This window comes from Plecotus auritus (assembly GCF_963455305.1).
Source record: "Plecotus auritus genome assembly, chromosome: 2".
NCBI lineage: Eukaryota > Metazoa > Chordata > Mammalia > Chiroptera > Vespertilionidae > Plecotus > Plecotus auritus.
Window position 1 is genome coordinate 64,864,377 of NC_137771.1, and position 14,743 is coordinate 64,879,119.

General features: G+C 39.0%; 1 protein-coding gene across 6 annotated transcripts in view; it reads right to left on the reverse strand.

The window, feature by feature from the left end:
* Positions 1 to 774: 774 nt before the first annotated feature.
* SSX2IP (SSX family member 2 interacting protein) overlaps positions 775 to 14,743 on the reverse strand; it is a 75,135-nt gene continuing 61,166 nt past the window's right edge. For 5 of the 6 annotated variants that reach the window (XM_080657786.1, XM_080657783.1, XM_080657785.1 and 2 more), the window contains exons 12-14: positions 12,874 to 12,988; positions 12,337 to 12,499; positions 775 to 5,619 (exon numbers count right to left, since the gene is read on the reverse strand). In XM_080657786.1, coding sequence (XP_080513912.1) covers positions 5,445 to 5,619; positions 12,337 to 12,499; positions 12,874 to 12,988 — 453 coding nt within the window. In that variant the 3' untranslated portion in view covers positions 775 to 5,444. Of the gene's footprint in view, positions 5,620 to 12,326; positions 12,500 to 12,873; positions 12,989 to 14,743 lie in introns of all 6 variants that reach the window. The other variant, XM_080657788.1, reaches the window with a different exon arrangement.

Sequence of the window (14,743 nt, forward strand, 5' to 3'; positions counted from 1 at the left end):
TCCATCACATATTAGCTGTGTGACACTGGACAAATTTCTTTACCTTTCCTTGCTTCAGTTTCCTCATCTGCAAATAAGTATAATCATAGCTCCTACCTAGGGAGTTGTTGGAAGATGAATTATCTATAGAAAGCTGTTGGGCCTTTGGACAAAACAAAGTGGTCACTGTGACTGTAGTCACGGAGGGCCACGGTGACACACTAACCTTGCCGAGGCAGAACAAGCAGGCTGTCCAGGTGTATCTTGGATCATTCAGTGGCCTTTTGAGTATTATTTACTACTAAACTGGTAGTTCAATAAGAGCCTTAATGTCCTAATCTTGTCAGGATTAGGTCCAATTCTGAATAAAATTGCCATAGTAACCATCACAAAACAAGGCCGAGTCTTACACATGGACCACGTGATGAATACCTTTGGTGTTGATGATAGAGTGGCATATGAGGGGTTAAGAATGGAACAATATCACTTGAAAAACCATCCGAAAGGCACTGTAGCAGTCTGGACCACATTGGAAATTTAGAAATCAGATCTGGGGCTTTAAGTTCTATTGTTTTATCACTTACTAGCTATGTGACTTTGGATTCATCACAACATCTGAAGTCAGTTAATCTCTCACAGAGTTATTGGATCAAAAGGAAATGTGTGCTCTATGCACTGTAAAATATTTTAGTAACTGTGTGAAACTACCACTGGAACATTTTAAAACTTTGTATTATGAAAAGGTTAGAGAAGGTAAAGGAGTCTTAAATACATTCCTTACAAAAATTAAGAATATTTGAAGCCTTTAATAATCAAGCAATAAATCCCTTGCACAGAGTACTGTTTTACTGCTGTTTTTTGTTTTTTAAATAAGTCACTGAATGGATGAAATATCAGGCATCAACTACAATGTGTTAATGCTGTCATTGGTCACCAAGTAGCTGTTTTCTCTCCCAGCCTTGTTTGTAGTTAGGTTGGGGCCGCAGGCCCACGTTCTTAGTGAAGCAATGAAGGTGGAAATCATGTCTCTTCAGGCGAGGTCCTGATATCCAATGCCACGTGCCTGCTGGTTCTTTCCCCATGTTGATGACGTTGAGGCCAAGTGTTCCAGGTGTCATAACGATGGTGGAAGACTTCCCAATCCATATTGAACATTTCATGAACAAGAATTAAATTTTTATAGTCACACCAATTTTGTGTTTTTTATTTGTACCATGGCCTACTCTCGATTCCAATAATTACAGGCTGTTGTTTCTCGTGATTAAGCCCCTATCCCAGTGGTTGGCAAACTCATTAGTCAACAGAGCAGCAAATGGCGGCTCGTGAGCCGCATGTGGCTCACGAACCGCAGTTTGCCGTCACTGGCCTAGTCTATCCTAAAACTCTGTGGAGGAAACCAAGCTACATAGGGTTGGAAATATACTCCAAAAGTTCCCTACTCTCCTGAGAAAAGTTAGGATTTTAACCTGAAATTTATAGCCTGTTTATGCCAAGAAAGTGATTTGCTATTTGTTTCATTAGCATTTTATATTTCTCATCAACAAATATTATGTATTTCCTATGCGTTAAGCATCATACTGGGTATATTTCTGAACATAAAATAATGAATGTTGAAAATCTTTATGTATCACTGGCATTACAATAACTCCTAAGACCCCAGAATTAGTTATTTGTAAATGTTAAAAAATTTTTAAAAAAATCTTAACTAGCCAAATGGAAGTTTTTATACAAATCAAGCATTTTTTTACTTTTTTGTAGAGAATTTTGTTTATTTCGGCCAAACATATGACATATGCCAGGGACCAAGATTGCCAAAACTTCTGAAAATAAACAATTTAATCAACAGTCCACTCCACTTTTACTAGTACATCCAGCCTGAAAAAACACTGTATTTAGAAAATGACTAGAATAACCTATTTCCTTATCTACATGGCCCAAACCTTTAGAAGTACTTTGTCTACTAAATAACAATACATGTTTTTGTGGACAGAAAATCTTATCCTGCTTTGCAGGTCAAAATTTTGTTGAAAACAAACACAAAATGCAGCAAAACAAAACAGTAACATATCAATTCTGTAGCACTTCCCATAGGAAATAATGTCAAGACTAACTGGAATGGAAGCCTAGCCAGATCCCTGTTATGTAAGTCCTGGAGCAGAACAATCAGATCAGTCCATGTTTTATTAACAGGCAATGTCTGAAGAGCATTTATCATTGTTCTTACAACTTTGGCTTCTAGAGCTAGTCTTCCACTCAACTCCCAGAGTCTCAGTGGCAGGGAGTGTGCTGAGTTGTCTGCCGATCCCCATGGACTAGGGTGTAGAAATAGGTCCTGACATACAGCAGGTACTTCATAAATGCTTATCATGAGATTGAAAATTAAGGACAAACACCTGGAAAAGTGTATTTACTAGGCTTCCATGACCCATACTTATTTTAAATCCAATCTAGAAATAAGAGCATGATTTACATTGAGCAACATACTTACATTTTTCAACGGGGCACTCACACAAGGGGCTTGCCAGCCCACAGGGCTCGGGGAGTCCACACTGCAAAACCTCTCCTGCTCCACCCACCTACCCGGGGAGGCCAAGACTGGATTCCAGGGCACTTCTCACCATACACCGTGGAATACATTTCCCCACAAAAACCAAGCTTACCAACAAGTCCAATAAGGTAGGCAACATGGAACTCAATACAGTAGTACAATAGTATTTTAGTAATATTACAAGGAAAATAATTTGCTATGTACTGTTCTATGAATGTAAACATTTAATACATTGCTTCTACAAGAAAATACCTATTAAGTTAAATTTTAATTTTAATTTTCTGGCATGGTTCTTCTGTTAAATTTCTCATCACAAATTGAAGATACAAAAATTTAAGAGTAGGAAATAAAGTTTTTCTCTTAAATTTTCTTTGCCACTTTTATGCTTTGAAAATCCAAAATGGATAGGCCATGTAAAAAACTTCAGGTGCAAAATATTTCAGGTTTACGGATTGGTAAACAAGAAAACATTTCATGCTGAAATATACTGTGGAACCATTGTCCAAACACAGCAAACCTCAGACTGAGTGCAGCTGTATTATTACTATATTGCAAATATTTAGAAAAGGGAAATAAAATCCTAGGAGTTTTATGTGTGGAGTCAGTTTTCCAATATGGCAGCCACTTCCACATCCTGGGAAGTTTAGTGTGACTGAGAATCATTTTGGAGTTGGAATGTGGAGTACAGCAAAATTAACACTATTAAGTAAAACACAACTTCTAGCAGAGCTATGCTTTTATCCAAGTACAAGGAACCTGGCTTTCATTATACCATTTCTTGCATACCTTAGTTTTTAAGGTAAGTCTTTAGGAATTTTTTTCCCCCAATATGAGAATTCAACCAATTTTGAAATGGAAACAAAATAAAAAACAGATGCTGCTTTATAGCAATCCACTGTCATGGAATGCAATACTCCCTGAAGTAAGAGATTTACTATAAAAATTAGAATGTTTATTTCTGGCAAAGTATATCATGGAAACCCCTGGGGTGGGGAGGAATTCTTGACACATCATTGACACAAATTTGATTCCTTTTCTTTGATGTCATTATTGCTCAATAGCAAAAGAACTATATCCCAACTATTTTTTCCTTTGGAATATGGTACTGTCTCTGAAATGTATCATTTTCTAGTGTTTTAAATGGTAAAGAAATGACCATGCATAGAGCTAAAGGGAGTGAGTGACTAATTTACTTTTGTTCAAGAACTAGATTTTTTTAAAGAATAGTTTATTGACTTTTAGAGAGAAGGAAGAATAAGAAACATTGATGACAAAGAACCATCTATCGTCTGTCTCTTGCACACCCCCTACTGGGCATTGAGCTCACAACTTGGGCATGTGCCCTGACCAGGGATAGAACTGGCAACCTTTCGGTGCATGGGAATACACCCAACCAACTGAGCCACACCGGCCAGGGCAAGAGCTAGATTTTTTTGAGACTATAAGTATGTGGTTACTTTCTCATGAGTAGTTACATAAATCTTATAAGACACTCGATGTTATTCTATTAACCCAGAAAAAATGGCTGCTGTGACACAATTCCAAAGAGTTGTGTGTATATAATATATAGTGAATGAATGACAAAAATACTTTGTGTTTTAAACATGACAAATTTAAATGGAACAGCCATACAGGGTGAGTATAAGTGTGTGAACGCTAGAAATGGGCCTAAACTACAATATCTAGTAAGGATGGGATCTGTGCAGGCTTCTATGTACAGACAAATAAGGTTAGGCACTTAAACTTTTGATGAGAATCCTGGAAAGAGCCTAGGTCTGCATGTATTATTATTACTACTATCAATAATAATATATATGAAGAAACATGCAATCAGTTCTGAAAATATCATGACACTAGTCTGTCCAGAAAACATCTGGATTATAAAATCTGATGTTTGTACATTGTCAGAATTCCTTAACATTAGTGGGATCATTGAAAAATCACTGACAACTATACAAAGCCTTAGCTGGTATAGCTGGTGTAGTACTGGTACCCATCTAGTAAAGAAAATATCAGCATCCAAGCATCTTCAATATCTTAACATCTCCTATTATCCAAATATCTGGAGCCAATAGTCTTAAATTGCTTTATTCAAAGGTACTTTTGTTGTCTTGCCTCTATTACTCTATAATCAATACATCTTTGAAAAATTATATCCTATATATATTTTAAAAAATCAAATGCTGTAGAAGTCTCAAAAAATGTATGTTAGTAATGTTAATTATCTAAAGAACGAGCTTCATGGAATACCTTTTAAGTATTTATTGCTCTAATGAGTTCAAAAAATTCTTAAGCGTAATGTGGCAATGGCTCTAATACACCTGTAAACAAAATCCCACTAATAAAAATTTTATTGGCATGAAATACTATAATTATGAATGTGTAAAACTTTTTGATCTTAAAGCCTTAACATAATCATGTATATCTATGTACAAAACATAAATTTCACTTTATTTAAAACATGAAAGAGCAAATTTCAAATCACACTAAACATAATAAATATAGAACTTGCTTTGTTAAAAATCTACAGTATACATTCAAGTAAAGGCTAACCTCTCAATGCCAACTACATATGGGACAAAAGTAAAACATTTACAACAGTCGGTTTACTAAAAGTGCTATTTGTAATACCTATAAGAGGAAACTCACTCTAGTGCTTTTGTTTCCATCCAAACAGCTATACATTCCTTTATTCACAGAACCAGATGCTTCTGTTACTGAAAATACATATCCAAACCTATATACCCTTTTAAATAGATTTAACATTTTAGTTCTTTGGGGGAAGAACAGGAAGTCCAAACAAACAACTCAGACCATCTTAAATTATTAGAGATGACCAACTTTATGACACACCCTGTTTCAATTTAGATGTGCAATTTGATGAACATATTAATGACAAAAATTCCAGTCCACATGGCTAAGGTAAGCCATCTTTTTCTACATGAGAATTTGTGGAGGTCCAGGAGCACTCACTACAGCAACCTTCTTGTGATCCAGGTCTCGATGCCATACTCCATTTCTGATTTGCACATTCTCCTCCAACCTGATTTGGTCTAGTCTCTTCTGGAGTCATATTTAGCACATTGATTGAACTGTAGGGGGAAAGAAACGTAGGTCTTAATAATCATCTGCTCCTATATTTTAGATATGCCTCAATGTCTAAAGGCTGACTGATTTCTTGTCCCAAGCTGAGTAAATTTTGAGGACACGCTGATCAAGAACAAAGAAGTCTTTAAAATGGACTAATTCACTTTTATCCTATCCACCTATTTATTTTATTTATCTCTTTAGTCTAACTCTAAAGCACACTGCCCAACTTAGCATGCACCAAGCCCAAGGTAGACAGAGAGCATGTGGATTTTGAAAGCCAGTGTCTCCCATACCCTCATCTTTCTGCCACTGTTTTCTAATCTCTTTGTGGCTTCTTTTAGTACTTGTCCACTTGTTCAGGCGCGGTTTCATCTACCCATCCATTCACCCACACAGATCCTTAACGAGAGCCTACACACGTGTTAAGAGTCCAGTCCATAACCCAGCTGGACCACTTTGGCAAGTTAAAGCTCCCTGTTCTTCAGCTTCTTCAGTCGTAAAACAGACATAATAACACAGCCTATCTCATAGGATTGGGTGAGAACTAAATGAGTTAGCATGCACTAAGCACTAACAGTACTCAATTAACTGTCAGGCAGTAACAACCTCAGTGTCTGAATACAGACACAGCTTCCACCATCAGCAACAAAATCTGAAAGATATACTCTGCAACCAGCCTCAAAACAATGACATCAAGTTAAATGATCACTTTCAAATTTATGGGGTTGAACCAATGAACAATCAAGGGAGTACCTTATGTAACTTTTTTCATAAATTTTTTTCCTAAATGTTCATATTTTCTGACTTTGGTTTACCAACTCAATCTTAGAATGTGGCAAAATTAAAAAAAATTAACTTGCTTTAATAAAAAGTGAAACAAAAAACATAATTAAAATTACTTTTTAAAAAAGTAGCTTGAGGCCCTAATTGGTTTGGCTCAGTGGATAGAGCGTCAGCACTCGGGCTGAAGAAGGGTCCCAGGTTCGATTACAGTCAAGGGCATGTACCTGGGTTGCGGTCTCGATCCCCAATAGGGGGAGTGCAGGAGGCAGCTGATCAATGTTTCTCTCTCATCAATGTTTCTAACTCTCTATCCCTCTCCCTTCCTCTCTGTAAAAATCAATAAAATATATATATTTTTTAAAAAGTAACTTGCATATAATTCAGCCCTCAGAATTCCTGCCATCTCAGATAAGGTCAATGATCAACTGAAATCTCCAACTTAGTACAGAGCTACTTTGCATGGAACCCAGGCAGAGCCTTTATGTACATTTCCTACCTGTAGTGAAGGAGCAATGAGGATGCTACAAATACTCCTAATCACTTTGCTGTAACCTTACTTATTACAAAACCCAGATCCAAGGTGCTTCCGGAGCAAAAACACAAATTTACCACATATAAATATAAAATTTCAAGAACTACATCAAGCTGCAACTGACAGCCATTTACACAACTATCTCCCATGTTTTATCCTCCGAGGCCAGTAACTATGAATAGCTTAATGAAATTTAAGGTCAAAATTCTGTTTCTATGCGATTGATGTCATATAGTGCAAAACCTTGGAGTACAAGAAACAGAAAAGCCTTTTTATAATTTATTTATGTTTACATTTATTTTTATTTTTTTTTTATTTCCATAAAATTATATTTCTCAGTTGTCTCCCACCCTAAAGGTTTACAATTTTTATTTTTTTTTAAATAAATCTTTATTCAGATTATTACAATTATTTCTCCTTTTTCCCCCCATAGCTCCCCTCCACCCCTTTCCCACCCCACCTTCTGCCCTTACCTCCCCCCCACTGTCCTCATCCATAGGTGTATGATTTTTGTCCATTCTCTTCATGAACCCCCCCATACCCCTTTCCCCCTGAGAATTATCAGCCCACTCCCTTTCTATGCCCCTGATTCTATTATATTCACCAGATTATTCTGTTCCTCAGGTTTTTAATTCACTTGATTTTTAGGTTGGCTTGTTGATAGATATGTATTTGTTGTTCATAATTTTTTCTCTTTACTTTTTTCTTCTTCCTCTTCTTTAAGAATACCTTTCAGCATTTCATATAGTACTGGTTTGGTGGTGATGAACTCCTTCAGCTTTTTCTTATCTGTGAAGCTCTTTATCTGCCCTTCAATTCTGAATGATAGCTTTGCTGGGTAGAGTAATCTTGGTTGTAGGTTCTTGCTATTCATCACATTGAAAATTTCTTGCCACTCCCGTCTGGCCTGCATAGTTTCTGTTGAGAAGTCAGCTGACAGTCGTATGGGTGCTCCCTTGTAGGTAATTAACTGTTTTTCTCTTGCTGCTTTTAATATTCTCTCTTTGTCTTTTGCTCTTGGCATTTTAATTATGATGTGTCTTGGTGTGGTCCTCTTTGGATTCCTTTTGTTTGGGGTTCTGTGGGCTTCCTGGACTTGTAAGTCTATTTCTTTCACCAGGTGGGGGAAGTTTTCGGTCATTATTTCTTCCAATAGGTTTTCAGTATCTTGCTCTCTCTCTTCTTCTGGCACCCCCATAATTCTGATGTTGGTACGCTTGAAGTTGTCCCAGAGTCTTCTTACATTATCTTCAACTTTTTGGATTTTTTTTTTGCTTTTTGCTTTTTCGGTTGAGTGTTTTTTGCTTCTTTGTATTTCAATTCTTTGACTTGATTCTTGTGTTCCTCTATTCTGTTTCTGGGTCTCTGTATAATATTTTTTATTTCAGTCAGTGTATGTTTAATTTCTAGTTGGTCCTTTTTCATATCTTCGAGGGTCTCGTTATATTTATCAGCCTTTTCTAGGATATTCTTAAAAAGTCTTATAACGGTGGTTTTGAATTCTATATCCAGTCGTTTGTTTTCCTCCATTTCTTTCGTTTGTGATCTGATTCTTTGACCCCGCATTTTCACTGAATCCCTGAGTTGGTAAGGTAGATATTTGTGCTAGGTTTCCAATATGGCCCAGTGGGTCTGCTTCCCCAGTTAACCTGAGGTGGACACTCTTGGTGCACCCCTTTGTGGACTGTGTGTACAGCCTTGTTGTAATTAAGTCTTTATTGTTGTTGGTATCACTGGGAAGAATTGACCTCCGGGCCAGTTGGCTGTAAGGATCAGCTGTGTCTATGCTGGGAGAAGCCCGGTGCTGGAGACAGCCTTATAGGATTAGACTTGCCAAATTGCAATAGCCTCTGTGCTCAGCTTGGATGGGGTGGAGTCTCAGTCTTGGCTTCCTGTCAGCCCCGCCCCTGCGCGCATGTGCGCTTTCAGTCCTCCGCCTTCCCCAGCTCGAGTCTCCGCCTGAGAGTCCAGACTCCCCCCACAAGAGCGTGGGTCCCCAGGGGCTCGCCTGGAACTGGGGTTCACTGCAGTCAGAACTGGGGCTCGGTGCAGTCAGAATCCTCTGACTCCCCTCCACTAGGGAAAGCCTGTGGCGACCCCCGCAGCCTTTGTGCGCACCGGCGCGGCGCGTGTGCGCACTTTCAGTCCTCCGCCTTCCCCGGCTCCTGAGTCTCCGCCCGAGAGTCCAGACTCCCCCTACAAGAGCGTGGGTCCCCAGGGGCTCGCCTGGAACCGGGGTTCACTGCAGTCAGAACTGGGGCTCAGTCAGGATCCTCTGACTCCCTTTCACTAGGGAAAGCCTATGGCTACCTCCGCAGCCTTTGTGCGCACTGGCCCGTGTGCGCCTTCAGACTTCTGCCTTTCCCAGCTCGCGGTCCGAGGCTTCCTTCCCCCTTCCGCCAGAGGAAGTCAGCCAAGCTCTCAGCCGCCCTTCCTCTCTGCGCGCACAAAGCCCCTTTGCCGTACCTCCAATTCTCTGTGAGCTTTTCTCCTTCCTTCTAGTTGTAGAATTTTCACTCAGCCTGCTTTCCTGTGGTTCAGGATGGTGTCCGTTCTGTCTTTTAGTTGTAGTTTTGAAATTGTTGTGCGAGGCAGCAGTTTAGGTGTTTACCTATGCCGCCATCTTGGTTTCTCCTGTTTACATTTATTTTTATTTTTATAGCCTGTTACTAAAGGTTTACAATGGACCAAGTACTGTTTTAAGTTAAGTGCTTTAACAAATATTACACCTAACTTCACAACACCCTATTGATGTAGGTACTAAATATTGGACTTTTATTAAACACAAAACAATGTCGTCAAGAAATATTTGTCAAATATTTCACAACTACAAAAAATTATGTAAAAAGGTAAAAATTTAAAATATGTAAAAATAATTGGGGCAACTATCCTATGCTCTCTTTTATATACAACTAGAGGCCCGTTGCACGATATTCGTGCAAAAATAGGCCTTCCTTCCCCTGGCTTCACTCCCAGCTGCCCAGGGCCGCCTGGGAGCCGGCACGTCCCCGCTCCTACCAGGAACCGGCACGTCCCCACTCCCCGGCCGCCCGGGAGCCGTCAAGTTCCCGCTCCCCGGCCGCCCGGGAGCCGGCAAGTTCCCGCTCCCCGGCCGCCCAGAGCTGGCAAGTCCTCACTCCCTGGCCACCAAGGAGCCGGCACCTCCCCGCTCCCGGGCCGCCCGGAGCCGGCAAGTCCTTGCTCTGTCTGGAGCACCACTCCAGTAGCTCCCTCCACCGACCCCCTTCCCCTCATAGCAGGCTTCACACCGCTGCGCCCTGCGTATGCAAATTAACCTCCATCTTTGTTGGGTTAATTTGCATACTCACTCTGGCTGTGGGTGTAGCGGAGTGATGGTTAATTTGCATGTTTCTCTTTTATTAGGTAAGAAAAGTATTATTTGTAAGTGATAACTAGAATTTATGTCTAAAAAATATATATATAGTTCTGATTGGTCAAATCTCAATGTTTCAATAACATTCTGTGTAAGAAAATACTCTGAGCTTACATTATTTTTATTATAAATTAAATAAACATTCACTTCCCATATCCAACCCATCAGTCAATCTTTTGGCTTTAACTGCAAAATATATCCTAAATCCAAACATTTCTACCTTCATGTTCTGACCTTCATCCACATTACCATCATCTCTCACCTCTGCTCCACTAATGCATCCTAACTGAGTCTCCCAGCTTATATCACTGGCTCTGAGAATGTTTCCTACATAATATGGGTAATATTTTTGAAACTTAATTTTTTTCATTCTCCTGCTTAAAAGACTTGAATGCTTTTGCATTGCCCTTAGAATATCTGACCTACAAATACAGACTAAACGATTTTTTTATTGATTTCAGAGAGGAAGGGAGAGAGGGAAAGAGAGAAACATCAATGATGAGAGAGAATCATTAATCAGCTGCCTCCTGCATGCTCCCAACTGGGGATTGAGCCCACATCCCAGGCATATGCCCTGACCGAAAGGGCGCAGGCTAGGCTGAGGACCCCTCCTCCCCCAGCCCAATGAGTGCACAAATGCACCAGGCCTCTAGTATTTATATATATTTGAACATTTAATCCCAATCTACTCACCCAGGGCCTTAAAGGATATGACTCCTCCCCTCCACCTCCTGGTCTTGTTTGCTAACTCCACTCACATCCACAAACACACTAGTGTCCTCTCCTCAGGGTCCCTACACTTGCTGGGAGGGCCCTCAGCTCTTCTTTGCCCCAGTATTTACTTAGAGTCCTCATCCTTTCAAAAGTCGACTTTAAGTTAGAGTGTCTTGTCCTTTTAAAAGCTTCAATTTTTGTTTTAAAATTCATCTATTTGCCCTGACCGGTTTGGCTCAGTGGATAGAGCGTCGGCTTGCGGACTGAAAGGTCCCGGGTTCGATTCCAGTCGAGGGCATGTACCTTGGTTGCGGGCACATCCCCGGTAGGAGGTGTGCAGGAGGCAGCTGATCGATGTTTCTCTCTCATTGATGTTTCTAACTCTCTATCCCTCTCCCTTCCTCTCTGTAAAAAATCAATAAAATATATTTAAAAAAAAAATTCATCTATTTAACAATTCTTCTTTCAAGGGCTACTGCCTTCTTCAGCACTTCGCTCCACACAAGCCTCTCACTACCACAGGCCAGTGTGTGCAGGCTTCCTAAGGCGCCTGCCAAACTGGCAGGCCCTGGGCCGTCTCCTCCTCTCAGAGGACAGCGATCGCCGGCACTTTCCCACGCAGCCCCTAGCTCCGTTCTGCTCCTCTGCAGCACTAGCAATGGTCTAGCTGCTTAGTTCAAAGTTAATCTTGGAATAGGTTGTGAGCTAAAGAATTGGTATTAGAGCTTAGAAATGAATTTAACAACCTTAGAGGACTATCCCAAAATGCAGCAGTTAATAGCAGTATGTGGGTTTTCTGGGACGGGGGGCAGCTGTTCGATCCTCTCATCCTGGGTACTGACCCTCTTTACCAGTCAGGATGAGCAATGCTCTGCCCTTCAACACCAATGAAACGGTGTTGAAAAGAAACTCTAAATACGTGCTCTACAAAAAATTTCAAAACAATATTCTTCTAGTTAATAAAATTAAGTACTTAAAATATTAAGTGATTCCTGTAATTAAGACTATATTTTAAATTGTATTTTAGATATGAAATAAAAAGAATCACATTATATCATTTAGCTCCCAGAAGACAGGGACTGTATATGACTTGTTCACAACTGTATTCCTGATGCCTAATAGTTGTCTACAGATAATGGATACCCAATAAATATTTGGATAATGAATGAATCCATCTACTGAATTCCTCTCCAAACCCTCTACTGTTGCTAATACTACAAACATGCCAACTTTTCCTAAGCAATGCAACTCTAGCGCTGTTATGTATATGTGAGAAGATGACCTACAGACCAATACCTATGTTCAGATACACAGGAACGTGTCTGGCAAAAGTCTGAAGTTGAAGGAGAAGCAGGAAGAGATTTTGTGAGTTTAGAGGTACAAACTGGAGACCCGTTAGACACCCTGTAGGGTTTCTGTCGTGGCCTTGAGTGCACTGTAAGACTGTCCCGGTCAGAACCTGTGGGGCAAAAAAAAAAGGCAATATAGTGAAGGTGGTTAACTATGATGAATTATTTGTAGTTCTGAGTAAGGTGTGAGACAGAATGAGAGCCTAGCTCATCCTGTAATCTTTGTCACAAACATTTAAAAGGATTGTTTTAAAAAATATTTGTTTGTAGTAAATTTTCAAAAATTTGATATTACACAACAAAAGTTGTCTTTGGAATCCACAGCCCTCCTGTCATTCCCATTTGACTCAGTAAATAAAATATTAAAGTTGGCTTTTTAGTTTTAGTTAGAAAGTTCTTACTGGTGCTCTCCAAAGTTTTATATTAATAATTTACAGTATTTTTTACATGCATTTTCAGATTAAAGAGCTTATGAAATACTCACTTCCTGAGAAGGCACTGAAAAGTCTCACATTTTCTGAATTCTGGTAGTCAAAGGTAGTCATATTTAAGAACTGTTGCTTTAACCAGCTGGCTCTTTCTTCTTCAAATGCCTTTCTCTGTCACAATAAGCAAACCAAAGAAATATGATCAATGTTTCAATGCTCATGTAGTTGCCATTTTACGTGATTTCTCTAGTTATCTGTGTTTGCCTTCTGGCTACCATATATGTAATTAAGTCAAATGAATTAAGAACACTAAGAAAAATTTCATTTAAGAAAATTGTTTAAAAAATAAAAAGCCTTCCCTTTCATCTAATAAACCAACTAATCATTATTTTTTCACATCAATTTTGAATAAGTTCAAGTGGACAATGCAAAAATAGCATATTAGCATAACTTTTAAACATGCAGAATATGAACATAACTTTTGAATATACAGAACATTATAAATATAAAATCACAAACAACAGAAAAATACCCATTGTAAATTAATCACGAGAAAAGGAGGTAAGGCTTTATCAAGCATTACTGTCATCCTTCAACCTTCTACCAGCACGAGCAGCACCACTAAACCACAAGGGGGCGCATGTCAAACCTCCCCCTTCTGCACAGCTCCTGAATCCTAAACTACATTCTCCCCACCACTCAGGTTTCTGGTCCTTCTTTCCTTCCTATCCTTCACTGGCCCTGCCATCCTCTAGTGACCAGAGGCAAAGGGATTCCCAAGCAGAGGACTGGGAGTGGCATACAAAGTAGCAAGAGCATCTTAGAGGAGGGGAGGGGTGGGGGGTGAGGGAGAGATGGGCTCAGAAACAGAAGTGATCCTATAAAACAGAGAAAATACTAGTGCCAATTGTTCTTGTTTCCTGAGGAGAGCTATTGATGAAATTGACTTTCACAATTTGCAAATTGCTATTTAAAATGACCAACATATGTAGTTTTTCACTTATAATTATTAATACAGAATAATGAATCACTAAACATTTGAAGAAAACTAATAGCATAAGAGAAAAAAAAAAAAAAAAAGACAAAGAGAAATGATCATGGATAACAGTTTAGGACAGAAAAAAAATATTTTTTAAAAACCATAATAAAGATTTTAAATATATTACCAAAACTGTATTAACATAGTATAATATTACAAAAGTTGTAGGAAATATCAAAAATCTGTAAATAACAGGATTACTTCTATTATATTTAAAATCTTTTTCTTGAAATATTAATGTTTGTTACATGTAATATTATTATATTTGAAATCGATTTTCTTAAAAAATAATTATGTGCAATGTGTTAAAACTGTTTGATATAAAAAAATCCATAATACAAATTACTGGACAGATTTATGAACACCTATAAAATAATACAATGCTATACAAAGAAAACAAAAAAAAACAAAGAGGTTAAGCACTTAAATGATAAACTCTGAAATAAAAACTCAAGGGATGAAGAGAATAATAAAACTGACCATGCTGAAGACCAGGCTGCTGATGTACAAGATAAAGGGAGAGAATATCCCCAAATTCAGAACATAAAGTCAATCTATAGATAGAATCAGAAGGCTAACCATCTGTCTAGTAAAAGTTCCAGGATGTGAGAGAAGTCAAAGGAGGTAAAAATACAGCATAGAAGAAAATTTTCCTAAAGAAATATAGTATATCTTCAGGCAAAAAGAGCCATGGGGCCCAGCTGGCATGGCTCAGTGGTTGAGCATCGACCTATGAACCAGGAGGTCACGGTTAGATTCCTGGTCAGGGCACATGCCTAGTTGCAGGCTCGATCCCCAGTGGGGGGCATGCAAATGGCAGCCAGTCAATGATTCTCTCTCATCACTGATGTTTCTATCTCTCTCTCCCTCCCTCCTTTCCCTTCCTC